The sequence below is a fragment of the Topomyia yanbarensis genome, chromosome 2, assembly GCF_030247195.1.
Source record: "Topomyia yanbarensis strain Yona2022 chromosome 2, ASM3024719v1, whole genome shotgun sequence".
Lineage (NCBI taxonomy): Eukaryota > Metazoa > Arthropoda > Insecta > Diptera > Culicidae > Topomyia > Topomyia yanbarensis.
Window position 1 is genome coordinate 84,924,884 of NC_080671.1, and position 16,774 is coordinate 84,941,657.

At 38.4% G+C, this 16,774-nt stretch overlaps 1 protein-coding gene across 5 annotated transcripts in view; it reads right to left on the reverse strand.

Annotated features, from left to right (window-relative positions):
* Nucleotides 1-16,774, reverse strand: part of LOC131678691 (protein spire) — a 563,546-nt gene extending 546,772 nt beyond the window's left edge. For all 5 annotated transcript variants that reach the window (XM_058958940.1, XM_058958943.1, XM_058958941.1 and 2 more), the window contains exon 1: nt 15,142-16,774. In XM_058958940.1, coding sequence (XP_058814923.1) covers nt 15,142-15,565 — 424 coding nt within the window. In that variant the 5' untranslated portion in view covers nt 15,566-16,774. The remainder of the gene's footprint in view (nt 1-15,141) is intronic.

The window sequence follows — 16,774 nt, forward strand, 5'->3', positions numbered from 1 at the left end:
AATTAAAATGATTGAAAATACCCCTAAAATATCACAGTTTTATATACATGCAAAAAATCTTTAGCAATTTTTGACATAGTTCTAATTTTGCCACGTTATTTGGCAGGTTTTTAGGTATGTAAAAAAATATAATAAAATAGAAAATCGAAAAAAAATATTTTGTTTATTGGCCAGGAATTTGTTCTAGTTACTCCTCTATGCGTCGCTACAGTTATCTTAGCCCCAGGGGTGGTTCTAAGAGACGTAATTTTCGGTGTCACCTCGCGCAAAGCATTAATTTATATGGACGTCATTTAAAAGAGGGAGGCCAGTAGTTCACAGAAAGTGGTATTTGAAGCTATTTCTAAATTCATTATAGGAGCTATAAGAATCATTACTAGCCATCATAAACATGGATGTCATTTAGAAAGGGGTGGTCAGTAGATGAGGGAAATCGATGATTGAAGCCATTTTAAAATCCAACATGGTGACTCCAGGTAAGCAAAAAGCAGCGGACACTTTTATCAATATATGTGTCATCTGTAAGGATGTGGTCAGTAGATGATGTAGATGAATTGATAAGTTAAGCAATGTTGAGATCCAAGATGACGATTTCCGATGTTCACAAAAGACAAGAAACCATCATTAGAATGGGAATTATTCGACATAGAGTGGTCAGCAGATGACGGAAATCGGTGACTTTATATTGAAATCAAAGATGATGGCTTTCGGTAACCATAAACATTATAGTTCTTCATCCTCAATATGAAAAGGTTAGGAAAAAATTATCATACAGTGTCAGGTGTGCCACAAGAAAGCAGTCTCGTACTTCAGCTATTCTGCTTGTTTTTCAACAATGTTGCCTATATCATCCGGAATGCATGCTATTATACGTTGACCACCTCAAGCTTTCTGTCGTTTGCTCAATATGGATACCCTGTACAAACGACGAATATATTCAGAGGCAAATTGATACTCCAGATCTTCTCTCACACGTTAATATTAATATTCCTCTCAGAAGAATAATAGAATTTTTTGAATTTTGATCCCCACCCTAGACTCAGAATAAACCCATAAAGTCAACTAGTAGTGTCTTAGTAGTATATATGATCATTTTAACTTTTCTGTATATAGTGATGTTCAAAGTAAATCTCTTGGTTCCCGGCCATGTGTTGAAGGTTCGATAGCTATGGTTCAGATGGCGTCGGTGATTATTACTCAGAGACCGACAAAAAACAAAAGAATAAAATAAACTCTTTAAACATGTTTTTGAACCCTAACCTCTGAATAATCTATCCTTCGAATAATTATTTTCTCGCAGCGACAATTAGAAACGGTCCAGTAATTAAAACGATGCGACCAAAATCTAAAAAAAAAAAATTTGTCGGACAAGAAAATTGGACAAATATTTAATTATTTTCGCTTATTATACAGGTAATTCTCCATAATCATATAATTTATGTGAAGCAGTTTAGTCTTAATAGGTAACAATATGAAATTTTTCGATACCCTAACTGCAATTTGAAGCCATACTCGATTAATTCCGCTTACACTGTTGGACGTAATACAAAACAATTTTTTTAGCTATCGGGTTGTAAGCTACAATTCCCAAAACAATCATTCAAAATCTTCAGTTTTGTACCATCGCAATTCACCACCATTTCCTCAGTATATACCAACAAGACTATATGGACTGTAACATTAAATTCAATACATGAACCAACGAGTGAAATGAAATAACACGTAAAACCTCATGAGTAGTTAATGCTCAGTGCAGTGTAAGAATTGATTATCATTTCCTTTCGCATTCACACGCCCACGCGTCTCTCTATCGCTGCCATCCGGTAAGGTTGCGTACCTTACCATGACGAATAGAGGCATTACTTACGAAGGGCGTCAGCTAAGACACATCCAGACTAATACCGCAAGCCCGCACGCTCAGCAGCCTCTTCCCAAGGATACTGATGCCATGAAGCGGCTGGAAATACGGCGCGAGAAACGATTGAGGTAACATTTAATCCACTACATATTTCCTTTCTCTCATCCATTTAAATTTGCCGCTGCCGATGTAGTGCGTTACGTATTGCCCTATCATCACACAACACTAGCTCAACACAGTGCGTACAGTACATCATCATCAAACAGCGATCGATTCAAAGGGGAAATTGTCGGTCTGCGCAGGGTGTTTTGATGACTGTTTGTTTTTATCTCGCTCTCCTCTGTTATTGGACCTTGAATAGCACCTTTTCCCCCGGTGCTCGACCTACGCGTTTTCAGATTTGGAAACTCGTGGGTTCGGCCGACAGTAGCAGGTCTCTATGTGTAGTTAATCACTTCCTTCAATTACGGTGTCGGTCGGTGTAGGTTTCCTACAGCGAGGCTTAGACTGAGGTTCCGCTAATGCTCACGTCAGTTTTTTTATGTGTGCTTCCAGCTAGTATTATGATCTTGCACTGAACATCTTTCGTCATAGGGTATAATTGTCCTGGAGATGCTTTCCACTCATAGTGCGCAAAAAGGTGCGGCGGTTAAAATTAACGGAAGGTCTCGAGAGGTGTGGTCATAAAGCTTAGCAAGTGTTCGTTAGGTGAAAAAGCAATTTTCTTTTTGAACTTATAATGCTGCTGCCTTTAGGGAATCGCAAGTCTATGGAATGATTTGATTTCTGTGTAGTCTATAGCATTCAATTCGTAAACGAGAACATCTCGCATTACCCAATTTTTGACGATTATATTCCATACGATCACATGCGACACGCCTCCACAAAATCAGAACGAATGTATTATTAATGTGCTCGTTCTCTTCAAGCCAAACTTCATAATGCAATACTTCCGTTCAGATCGCCCAAATCCATAGCAACTCGAGCATACAACCACGCGTCTTTAATCGCATTAAATCCGAAATCAAGCGACATAAGGTGCTCAACTGCTCGCTAACTGCCCGGGACGACACCAAATCATACAATAAACAAATAAAGACATAAATCGTTTTTGATACCTCCGGCCGCGTCCATCGGCAGCCCAACGGAAACCATTTAAAGGGGTAGGGCGAGGGGGGCGGCCAATCACGCGTGTAATCGTTCAAAAAATACCGACCAAACAATATTGTTTCACTCTCTGCCCGAGGTGAATCTTGCACATTGCCGTACCGCCGCCGCCGTCGGGGTGGAAAGTGTGTACAATTTGATGTAAAAATTAGAGCTCCAAAATAGGCGTGTTATTATTGTGTTGTTCACTGCTCTTTCCGAATGTGTACTACAATGCAATCGGGCCTACTACTGGTCGGCGAGCCGCCATGCGGGTTGGTGGTAGTGCATCTTTTCTTCGTTTCGGATTACATCACTGCGCTAGATGACGACCTACAAATGGGTGGGGAGAAGCCCCATAGGGTCGATTATGTATAGGTCATTCTACACGTAGTGCAAACTTGAAATCGACCTTCACGGATTTAAACAAAATTTTGAGGAATAGTTCATCTAAGGTCAATATATAAAAAACAAATTTTTGTGTCAATCGAACCACCCCCAGGCCATGAGAAATTGAGACTTTTTTGCTTTAAAACAGAGTATCTCAGGATGCACTCAAATTATATTGAGATTATAATTGTTTTTTTATGCAAAAATGTCTGAGGAACACGATGGCATTAAAATTTTCAAAATTAATATATATATATATATATATATATATATATATATATATATATATATATATATATATATATATATATATATATATATATATATATATATATATATATATATATATATATATATATATATATATATATATATATATATATATATATATATATATATATATATATATATATATATATATATATATATATATATATATATATATATATATATATATATATATATATATATATATATATATAGAGAGAGAGAGAGAGAGAGAGAGAGAGAGAGAGAGAGAAAAATTAACTTTTAATATTTAATTGAAAAAATTGCATAGTTGGCAACACTGTTGCCAAAAATTAATATTTATTCTTGACTCCTTGAACTCCTAAATAGAACCGGAGATTTTATCAAAAGAAAATCAAGGGTTTTGACAGTGTCAAAACGGGGGGTGCTCCCATGGCCCGAGGGGTGTTTCAATTGACACAAAAATTGGGTTTTTATATATTGACCCCAGATGAACAATTCCTCCAAATTTGGTTCAAATCCGTGAAGGTCGATTACACGTGCCTTGATCACTTGGAATGACCCTTATATACATTTTTATTTTTTATTTTATTTTTAAAGTTGATTTTTACATAATTAGTTGGCAGTTGAAAACTGAACGCCAGAAGTCACTAATTTGATAAGAAAAATTGGGCTTGCAGCAACTGAACGAATAATCGCGGACCTGCCTATAGAACATTGTGCTGCCACGTATCACCTGAAAAATTGGCAAAATACAAAATGATACTTGTAGTTTCTGTAACTAAGAGTCCGAGACCTCAGAACATATACTCTGTCATTATTATTATTATTTCCTGATTCTACATCATATTATCATGATTTAATCTGTTCCACAATATTCCGCCACGTCGCTCGGTCAGTTGCTGCTTGTCTCCAACCTCTCAGGTGCCCGATACTCGCCAAGTTCTGCTCCACTTGGTCCAGCCACCGGGAACACTGCGCTCCTCTCCGTCTTGTACCTGCCGGGTTGAAGGTGAAAACCAACTTGGTGGAATTGTTGTCCGGCATCCTCACAACATGCCCCGCCCACCATACCCTTCCAGCTTGAGCTACTTTCCGAATACTTGGCTAACCATAGAGTCGCACAAGTTCTTGGTTCATCCTTTTCCTCCACACGCCATCCTCCTGCACACCACCAAAGACTTCGAGTACTTGCACATCCTCCTCGAGCATTGTCCACGTTTCGTGCCCGTAGAGAACCACCGGTCTAATCCGTGTGTTGTACATGGCGCATTTCGTGCGGTGGTGAAGCTTCCTGGATCTCAATGTTTTGTGGAGCCCATAGTAAGCACGACTTCCAGAGATAATACGCCTTCTGATCTTCCGGCTGGTGTTATTGTCCGCAGTCACCAATGAGCCTAGATAGATGAACTCGTCAACCACCTCGAACTCGTCACCGGCGATCGTAATACTACTGCCCAAGCGTCCCCTATCGCGATCTGTTCCGCCAGCCAGCATGTACTTCATCTTAGACGCATTTATCTTCAGTCCTACTCGTGCTGCTTCGCGCTTCAGTCGGGTATACAGATCTGCTAGCGTCTCCTTGCGTTTCTACCGATTATGTCCACTTCGTCAGCGAAGCACACGAACTGTCCGGACCTCGGGAAAATCGTGCCCCACATGTTGAACCCCGCTCTTCGCATTACACCTTCCAGCGCTATATTGAACAGCAAGCAGGACAACCCATTGCCTTGTCTTAGTCCCCTGCGTGTTTCAAATGGACCAAGAGGCCGCCCGAAATTTTGACACAACACCTTACACCATCCATCGTAGCCTTAATCAGTCTTGTCAGTTTCCCAGGAAAGTTGTTCTCGTCCATCATTTTCCATAGCTCCACACGGTCCACCGTGTCATATGCAGCTTTAAAGTCGATGAACAAGTGATGTTTCGGGACCTAGTATTCACGGCATTTTTGAAGGATTTGCCGTATAGTAAAGATTTGATCGTTTGTTGATCTGCCGTTGATGGAACCGGCCTGATAACTCCCGACAAATCCATTTACCAGCGGTGATAGGCGCCGGAACAGAATCTGGGATAGCACTTTGTAAGCGACATTTGTCACTGTGATCGCTTTGTAGTTTTCAGAGTCCAATTTGTCGCCTTTCTTGTATATCGGGGTGATAACCCTTTTCTTTCACTCCTCCAGTAGCTGTTGCCTGTCCCATATTCTTTCGATTATTCGGTGCGTGCATAATACTCTGTCATTATGCAGCATTATTTCTTCAAAGGAACATTGCAAGCGGCACCTTATAATGCCCAGCGATGTATGGCATACCGGATCATCAAATAACAAACAACTCGTTTCATGGACAAGCAAACAACTTGCTTCGACAATGGATTCGGGTACTTTGTAACACGTATAGCAAAAAGGGATAACCACAAAAGATACCCTCAATAGTGGTCAAGAGACGTTTTTGTGAGTAAGTGGTCAAATTGATGCTCCAGATCTTCTCTCACGCGTTAATATTAATATTCCTCCCAGACGAATATTATTTTTTTTTTGAATTTTGTTCTCCACCCTAGACTCAGAAAGAACCCATAAGGTCAACTAGTAGTGTCTTTAATAGTGTATATGATTATTTTAACTTTGCTGTATACACGGTTAAAATAAAGTACCCATTTATGGGTTTCATACCATCCATCTCAGACAAAACTGAGAAAACTCATTATTTGGGTAAGCATTCCATACCCAAAAATAGGTAAAAATGGATTACGTCAAAAACTGGGTAGATTTATACCCAATTTTATACATGGAGACAAACTGAAAATGGGTAAAAATTCACCCATTTAAAAAACATAATTTTGGAATATAAAAATTTTAGGGAAAATTTGCTAGAATTTTAATAAATAAGAAATCACGCTCACTTCAAATGATTAATTATTAATTAAAGTAGAACACAAATTCATTATAGATGTGCTGCCACAGTGTCGTCCTGATGTACTTTTTCTTCGAGAACTGTGTCGTTCATGTCGACAAAAATCTCGCCTAGCAAAATATACTGGTACTCTCGTTGAGACTAGAAGAATACAAAAGTAAGTGAATGATAATTGTAAACAAACATCCATAATTACCGTCTACAATCATCGCTTGTCGAAATGCAGCCCAAAATTGTCGACTCTCTGAAATTTCACGAAGTGTTTTTCAACCATTTATGGGTATTATTCTTGCTGAATTCCAATAATGAGATGGGTAATATTTAACCCAGTTTCTAATTCGAAAAAGTACCCATTTCGTGACAGCTCGAATAGAACCTTAAACTGAGTACTTCTGGAACTAATAAATGGGTACTATTAATTAAACGTGTACAGTGATATTCTAGGTAAATCTGTTGGTTCCGGGCCTTGTGTTGAAGGTTCGATAGCTATGGTTCAGATGGCGTCGGTGATTATTACTCAGAGACCAACGAAAAACAATAAAAAATAAAACAAACTCTTAAAACATGTTTTGAGCCCTAATCAAATGTTCACCTCTGAATAATCTATTCTTCGGATAAATAGTTTTTCGCTGTGACAAATCAGAAGCGCTCCAGTAATTAAAACGATGCGACCAAATTCTAAATTTTGTTTTGGCAGAGCATGAAAATTGAACAAATATTTAATTATTTTTGAACAAATATTTAATTATTATTGTAAGGTAATTCTCTAAAATCATATAATTTATGTGAAGTGGTTTAGTTTTAGTAGGTAACAATATTAAATTTTTAGATACCCTAACTTCGATTTGAAGCCATACTCGATCAATTTCTCTTACACTGTTGGCGTAATACAAAACGAGTTTGTTAGCTATCGGGTTGTAAACCACAATTCCCAAAACAATCAAAATCTTCAGTTTTGTACCCCTAACAGGAAAAAAAAACTGAAAAAAAATCGGTCGGCTGTAGGATGTAAATTTTGAAAATAAAGCTTTCCAGGCTGTCAGTTCAACATCAATATGCAAATTCAAACCCGTTAACCTAATGAATACACTCTGAAAATGTTTACGTTCTACACAATGCCATAAAAGGAATACCACAATTCACTTGAATATACCAAGAGCATAAAGAAATATGCGTCGCTCGCAATACCCCACACGAAAAATAAAATGGTTACCAAAACCGTGAATTAAATGCCATGAGCCCTGGAACAATCGCGTTTTATGCTACAGAACCACGAACAAAAATCATGTGTTTTATAATTATGTTCAATTTCGCTTCAGTAACGCCGGCATAACGCTTTCTTTAGTGTAGATATTAGTTTTTGTTTTGTGAACTTCAGTCACGGTTTCCGCCATGTCATTACCAAATCGATTTGATGTACTAATTCAAGTACAATTTTATGAAAATTATAAATAATATTGAAAGTAGACTCATGGTGTTATTCATACTTCATAGTAACATTATTCAGAATACGGCTATCCGATGTGAACTGATTCATGGTTTATTACATTTTGAACTTGATCTGGTTTTCGTGGTTGTGAATTAGTGCAAAAAATCAAAACATTTTTTCTCGTGAACTATTTAACGAAACTCGAAATACTTAATGAATCCTTTCAATCATCGTGAACTAGCTCATGATTCCTGATATTTTAGTCAGGATTCAATTTCTTTGCTCGTGAAATCGTTCGCAAAATAAAAATATTACTCAGGTGAACTAATTCATGATTCCTAATATATCAGCTCAACCCACCATTTACGACGTGAAATAGTTTACAGAATCATAAAATATTTTTCATGTACTCGTGAACTAGTTCATTATTCCCAATATAATAGTCACGACTGACAATTCGTACTCATGAAAAAGTTCACAAAATTGGCAAATATTATTTATGTGTACATTAACTAATTCATGATTCCTAGCGAATCAGTCACGACGACTGACCATGCTCATGCTCATGAAATAGTTCACAAAAACAAAAATGCATACGTCGCGGCTTGATGCTAGCAGAAAGGGAGAAGAATGATCGCATGGTCGTTCTAGGCGAAGATTTGTGAAGAATTTTTTGCCGGCGTCGGCGGTAAAACATGATGATGAGTTATGTTCTACCATAGACCATGCGGTAGACTTGGGTGCAACGCCCAACTCCTACTCTGCAGAAGGCAAAGAATTCTTCACATTTCCTTTCGATCATGCCCATATGAGTCTGCCTAGTTCTAGTTTTCAGTTCTAAGTTTATAACCGATTCACTCTAGAATACCTATCCGTCTTTCAATTTCATTGCTTTCGTTTCTCTTAGTCTCAAATTTGCCGAAAATAGCCAACAAAATCGATACATCAAAAACAAAAAATATAATTCATGTAGTCATGAACTGGTTCATGATGACTAGCATATTAGTCACAACTCATCATTCAAGCTCGTTAAGTGTAGTTCATAAAATAATGAAATAATATTCATGGAAACGTGAACTGGTTCATGCTTTCTATTATAATAGTTACGCCTGATCATGCATGCAATTGAATGTGAAATAGTTCACAAAATCATAAAATATTGTTCATATATTCATGAACTAGTCCATGATTCCTAGTAAAATAGTCACAACTAACCATGCGTGCTAGTGAAATAGTCCACAAAATCATAAAATCTTTAAGACTTTTTGGTGGTATTCAACGGGGAAAACAGTTGGAAATGGTGAGTGAAGCGAAAGCAGCTATGTGAACCTGCAACCCTTGGGACTTCGACCCAATTCACAAACCCATATGCTATTCACGGGCTATGGTCACGTCCCAGGAAGAACAAATGATTATCGTTCTACCACCCACCGAAGTTTGATGGGTAATGCGTTAAAATTAGACACTAGACGATGATAAAAACCCGGGCCTTGGTATCTAGAGGGAAAATTAAATAGATCAAATGTGTTGGGTGACAGCTGCGGTTGTGTGTGATCTCTGTTCGAAGGCAGGGTACGATCACTGTCGTCGATGCAATAATCATATGTTCTTCATATCCCAGGGATAGCAAAAGCTCGAAGTCTCAAAGGTTGCGGGTTCGAATCCTGCCTCTGGGGTTTTTTTCACATCGTTGCTTTCACTTTTATCATCATTTCGAACTGTTTTCCTCGTTGAATACCATCAAAAAGTCTGAATAACTGAATTACTTGCATAAAATGTTATTCGTGAATTAGTGAACTGGTTCATTTTTTTCTAGAGGTTTTTTTTTTGACATGACTTAAAGCGTTAGCACAAATGAGTCGTGACTATTAAGTTTTTACAATAAGTAAAAATAAAAAAAAACTAAGAATGTCTATCTGCCAAATCTTGTTGACGCAGTTTGCTGCTGCGTGTTGATATCCTTTTCCTGGGCGGTGGAACATTAGTTGCCGTATTGCGGCATAATTCGTTTGGTGTAAACTACTTTCGTGTGCGGTGCCAGATCATGGGTACGAACGTCCACCATGTCATTTTCCATAGACACAAGGATCTTTATTCTAGTGTTATTAAATTCGATCTCGTGTTGCATGTTGTTCTTTGTAATGAAATTTTCTGCCTGTGCTAAACTTCTAAACGCAATCAAAACACAGTTCTTGACGCGGTGTTGCTGAATGTACGTAACTTCCGCGAGATTAAGTTCCATTTTAGTTTTTAACTAGTTGTTCCACCTACTGAACTGTGAATTGAAATTATGTTATCAAGCATCAAGGGCACTTTTGTTTCTTTTCACTGCGCAACCGGGGGCACCGATACAATACTGTTTGTGCACTGAATATAGAACAAAGCGCTGGCTTACTTCACTGGTGCCCATAGCGTAGCGATTTTTTGCTTCTGCTTTGGGCGAGGTCAGGAGATAGACTGGGAGTTCCCTACTGTTAGTACTTCACTGTAGCTACGGAATTCTGCTGTGATTTACTGGGAATTTTAGTTATTACCAAAAACAGCTTAGCCCTTTCAAATGGCGGTGTCGGATATTTTTGAAGAATAACTTTTACAAACTGACAACATGTTTTTTCGGTTTTTTTTTTTTTGGAAATGCAATCTACAATGACTTTTTAAGCAAAACAAAAGTTTGAACAGCAGAGGGTTACCTGATTTGGATTGTTTGTGGAACCTATGGGTGACAAGCGTATGACCGTGGTTTTGACATTGAAAATGTCTTTTTTGTCATTTACTACATAGTTGCTGGTACTCACTGTTAATTTGGGAATAGTAGGCGCAACACAACACTCGGGAACGCTATGTATAAGTTCTGTTATTTCGGCTTTCGTTGGGGACCATTCATGAAATACGTGAAATTTTAAGAGGGTGGGGGTACGACAAAATGTTACATATGAAGGTAGAGTAAACTAGAACGTTGTTTTAACATTTAATATCTGTACCGAAGAAAAAAAATCAACGAATTTATTACGTAATAATCAAGGAAGAGATAAAGAAAATTGCGACAATTTGTTACGTGGGATGAATGAGGAGTCAATTTTGGACCATTTTTGCGTCACGTAATTTATTAATGGTCCTTGTTGCCTGAGCAGCAACTACGGTTGTTTGTGATTCTGTTGACATTGATGATGGCTATGTGTTGGGTTTGCTTGTAGTTTAGGTTGTTTTGTTAACCCTCCGGAAGTCGCGCAAATGGCGCACTGAACGAGCAGCCGCTGGTGCGCTAAGACGATTTTGCTAGATTTTCAGAGCAGCGTGCACTCAGTGCACTAGCGCGACTTTCGGAAGGTTAAAGGTATTTGTACATGTATTTCCGTAGTATGTCTTCTTGTTAGAGAACTGAACTAGCAGGTAGGGGTCCGTCTTTCATATGTGCACATCGTGACTTGAGGACTGGTAACACCTTCAATTTCATATTGAAAGTTCAGGTAAGAAGGAAGCAGAACCATCTCACGTATTCTCACGGCACGAACGGCGTTGGAAATACCTGGATAAAAAATTTCTCCAGGTCGCAAACTCAATGGATTTCACCGCTCCGTATTCCGATAGGATTGTTCTAATGAACTTATTGCTTGTACGCGGAGACGCACATAAATCTTTGCATCGTCCTTATAAACGGGTATCTTTATTCTAACATTGTCATGCTCAACGACGTGTTTCATGTTGTTATGCATAACAAAACTTTCCGCCACAGCCAGGATTTTGAATGTTACCAGTACAGACAGGTAGTTATCCAGAGGGAAGTGGTATTCGGGCGACTTTTAACAAATTTGTATCTCATTTGGTTTGAGCAAATTGCGGAGAATATTTTTATATTTGGCTTTTTCCCACCACTAAAGACAACGGTCTCGATACTCAATGTGTTTTCTACTTCTGCCCGAGTCAGCACGAAACGAACGACAAAACAGTTATGTGCCTTGTCTAGAGGACAAATGAAACTGTTGCTTTAATTCATACCGTGATAATCTGTCGAGATGAGTAAGCCGCAGGAGCAAGATGCTAAATACGATGACTATTGATTTCCGGTTTTTTCATGCAAGACCAGGTATTTGTGACGTGGAACTTTTTCTGAAAGTAAAAATGGAGCCTTAGGCTTACGGAAGTTCCCTTTGTCGAGTGTCACTATATAAGACATTCAATGCTGGCAACGCCCAACAAATTGGCCATTCATTTTGTATAACTACTCAAAACACGTAGTTGGCAATAGAAAGAAAAATCCACATAAATATGAACGATGGGAAAATCGAAGTTCGGCTACAAGATCTGCCACTACTTACTTGAACAGTGGACATTAAAAATTAATGTCACAATTGGGAGAAATGGAATCAATTATGAAGCACACGTGCAAGAACTACTTCGCGCAATTTCAAATGACGTTTCTTGAAGTGAGCCTACCGTACAACATATAATGCGGTAGTACCACTACGCACAGGATTATTTGCATCTAGAGCAAACTAATACGTGCCAGTTCTGTGAATAAATGGTACAACCCTGCCCAGAAACGGCTTAGGAAAGTAACAAGTATGTGCTGAAAACAAAATTCCAGCACACAGTCTCCAATACCTGAGCCACAAACGGTTGCCAAAATTTTTCCCTTCTGTTAAGGGAATATTGACAACTGCAAGGACTGCATCAAGCACCTTAAAATCAACAGGCAGTAGCATCAGTGTGGAATTTAACACTCGTGAGCAGAAGCAAGGAAGAACATCTGGTCATGAACATGAAGGCAGGAACCATGATGTTGACACGAAAGTGTACAAAAGCGAACGGCACCCAAGGTACAGTTTTGTTTTTATTGTTTATATCATGAAAATATAGAAAAGAACCACGGCTTGGTTAAAGCATATAACCGTGTAAAAAAACGGATCACATAATAATATAGAAAAAATGTTCTCGAACTAAAACTTCAAAAATAAGCTTTTTATTGCAAGTGATTGCCATATTTTACAAAACTCGGAGTTAATGCCCTATATTGGCCAGAGTAACGTTGGTAATTTAAAACACATTTTTTATGTCACAAGATTTAGATTTCTGTATTACGTCAAAGCATTGTACTGTTAATATAAAGACCAGCCATCACACTCAAGCGGCGAACAAAAATATTTCAGTTTGCGATATAGCCGAGAAGACACTTTTTTGTTTTAGCGTCATTTTAAAGCAATACCATTTTCATTAACCATTAGATTCATTTTTATGTGAGGAATGCGTTCCATACTAAAATACTGTTGATCCGGAAAACCGTGATATTTTTAACAATCGTGCAATAAGCAATAAAAACACATAAAAGAAAAGTTTGTGTAAAAGTAAATGAGGTAAAAAGTAGTAATACATCGATTTTACCGAGATGCTATTTCATTTGCTCAAGAGTTAAATAAACTCGCCACACAGTAGCCAATTGAACTAACGGTCGTGGTGGCGTCCATTCTTGCTTCCAATTTTGATAATCAGATTAAGTTCACACGATGCACTTAATGTTGCAACCAGCAGCACCATTCTAGTCGCTTTCTATGGTTACCAATAAATGCCCACAAAAGTTTGAAAATGACCCGCTGATATAGCAAACGTACATTAATAAGCAATCAGGGAGAACGACTAACATGTTACGACCGATTGAAACTATAAGTAATTAAGTTGGGATTAACGTTTCGATTATATGCCGTCAGCATGTGACAATCTCTCCTTTTTGTGTGGTTCGTTGTTACATAAATGTATAGATGTTTATTAGAGTGGGACATGGTTATATGAAAAAAATAAAATTTCGCTCCGAGTAACTTTTTGGGTCGTATTTGGCTCCCAGAACAACTCTGCAAATTTTTAGTTCGATAGGTGAAACTATATTTTTGCGCCCACGGTTTAAAGTTTACATGGGATTTCGTATGGGGAAAACGTCTTTTACACATTAATTCTTTCAAGATTCGCCCGTTACCTCCTAAAAATAAATAGATGTCTGATTTTTATAGGAAATTTATCAAGGAAACAAAGTCTAGAAGACCATGAAACGATCTGATGCTTGTGGAAAAAGTTATTAAGCAAAAACCGATTGATGCCCTGAAGGTTATTCAAAATTTTACTTTTCATAGCATCACTGCTGCTGACGGTCGAATTATATACAAAATCTGTAACTTTCTCTTATTATTTATAAAATAAGACTCAATTTATTCCTCAAAACTATTGCGAAGTGGCCAAACAGTATAGATAAATGATTTAGACACATTAAGAGAAGATCAAAACAAAATTGCATACAAATGGACAACCAGCAGCAGTGGTGCTAGAAAAAATGAATATTTTATCAATCGTCAGAGCATCAATTGGTTTCAGCTTAATAACTTTTTTCTCAAGCGTCAGATCGTTTCGTAGTTTTCGAGACTTTGTTTCTTTGTTAAATTTGCTACAAAAGCCACATAACCGTTTATTTTTAGGAAGCAATGGGCGACTCCTGGAGGAATTATTTTGTGAAAGTTAGTTTTCCCATGTAAAATCCCATGTAAACTTTAAATAGCGGGCGCAAAAATATAGTTTCACGGATCGAGCTAAGAATTTGCACAGATGTTCTAGGACCCAAATGGTACCCAAAAAGTTGCTCGGAGCTGGAATCTATTTTTTGTCCCACCCTAATGTTTATGCCTAACAACTTGACCGAAGAAGGGATCAAATAAAATTATGTACTTTGTTGTAGAAAATTAAGAATAGTGGCTTCGGTATATATCTCAGATTCTATTTTCCATAGCAAAATTGAAAGAGAATGTTGAATTTCAGTAACTAGCAGCAACTTCGTGCCAGACGGAATATTCAAACTAAATTGGGGGAAGAAGGTAAGAAAACTCTTAAGTAAAATTCTGCTTTCATACTATTTAATTACCTCACGATTTAAGATGGCTATGAGGATTAGTCTATGGTTCCAGGAATCAATTTCCAAAACAAGAACATGAGAATATGTCACGATGATGTTGACGACATTTATCAATTTCTCATTATAAAAAAACTAGTTTAGAAAGGTGATTTTTCACGAAGGTGGACAATTATTTACGTGCTAAATATTGCATCTTTATGTTCTAGCGAATCATACAACTTGATTCACCTGTGCGAAAAAAAAAAATCTCCAAAAAATCACTCACCTTTGTCCCCGACCGTCACGAAGCAGCTGCCATCCTTGTGCACATTCAGATGCCGCGTCTCGACCGGCAGACGCAAATCCCGCAACCGGCAGCCAGTCTCCTGCAGTTTGGCCTTGAACATACGCGCACTCTGATAAATCAACGCCCAAGCCTGATCCTCGGAGATGGGTGCGTTGAACGTCTTCAGTATGTCCTCCAGCGTAACCGACAACCGGTCGGACCCACCGTCCACCCCCAGACGCGCACTATCGGGTCTGCACTGAACAGCCACCAGACTGTTTTTGTTGTTGCTATTTTCGACAGTGGGTGGATTTTTCGAGGCCCGGTTCACTTTTACGGACGGTAATAGCTTCCGAGCGGCACCCACCAGCTCCTTCGGTAGCGGAGGGCAAATCGGAACTGACCGGGACGATTTCTCAGCCATGTCGCAGCTCTTCGACCTAAGTAAATCGGTAAACCAGAACACACGCACCTGATACGCAAGTATCCTAACAATCTTCTGGTCGAAGCTTCAGACTACACGGATATTCATGGACCGAAGAACTCATCGTAACAGTGAGCAGAAACCTTTTTTTCTTTCACCATGATCGCAGGCACATCCAGAAAAACGAAAACTATACGTTATGAATCACACAATCTACAGATAAATAGTCTCTTCTCTACGACTGATTCCACTCTGGTTTGCTATCAAAAATAAACACTTCACTCTTCTTATCACAAAAGCAAGTTTCATATAGGCGATAACGCGTAGGCCCTCGCGATCAGGTACAAGCACCGATGATTTTTTTCTGTTGTCAACAAAAGCCACAAATTTCAATCTCCATCACTGCCATCTGTCAATTTTTTGACATTCTACATCCCACGACCAGGCTACTATTCTTTCACGTGATACAAAACAAACTCTCTTGCCAGGAAATCGATTCTCCGTAAGGCGATAGCACCCAGCACTCACACTATTGGTAGGGCCTTTCTTTCGCCTTCGGCACACTCTTCCGGATTTGACACTTTCCCAACGCGAACAAACGGTTTCGGTGCTGTTTGGTACAAACTTCAGGGGAAAATACGTAGTTTTAGCAAGAACGATACAATTTCGCACGGTCAAGCTTTCATATCCGAACGGTGCGTGTTTAGTCGTAGCTAATCGGAATCATACAGCAACTTTTTCGATAGATAACTCTTTCACTGTCACACCAGCACAGGTTTCGCCATAATTGTGTGGAGCAAGCCACAATGCAAATCACGATAAAAAAAATTCAATGCCACAGAAATCGTAACTCGCCACTCTCGTCACATGAGATGCCCAGTGAAATGTTGGTAACTGATCCGCACTTTGAAACAAACTCTCCGAACTCTTGTTTATTTCTGTTACACCTTAATATGCACCAAACATTATCGTAAAAGAGGAAATTATATGATATGTGATATCCAAAGGCAGATGCCTGTTTGTGCGAAATTAACACACTGCAGGAACCAATATTTTCTTTGAACAACCGAAATTAAACAAATCGCACTACTAATTACCACTGGAAACGGCAGTTACCTATTTAGAAGTAAAAAGCAATAAATTTACGCGATACTTATGAAAACCACCGAACGTAAAGAAACACAGTCAAAATTCACACTGCGCACCGTA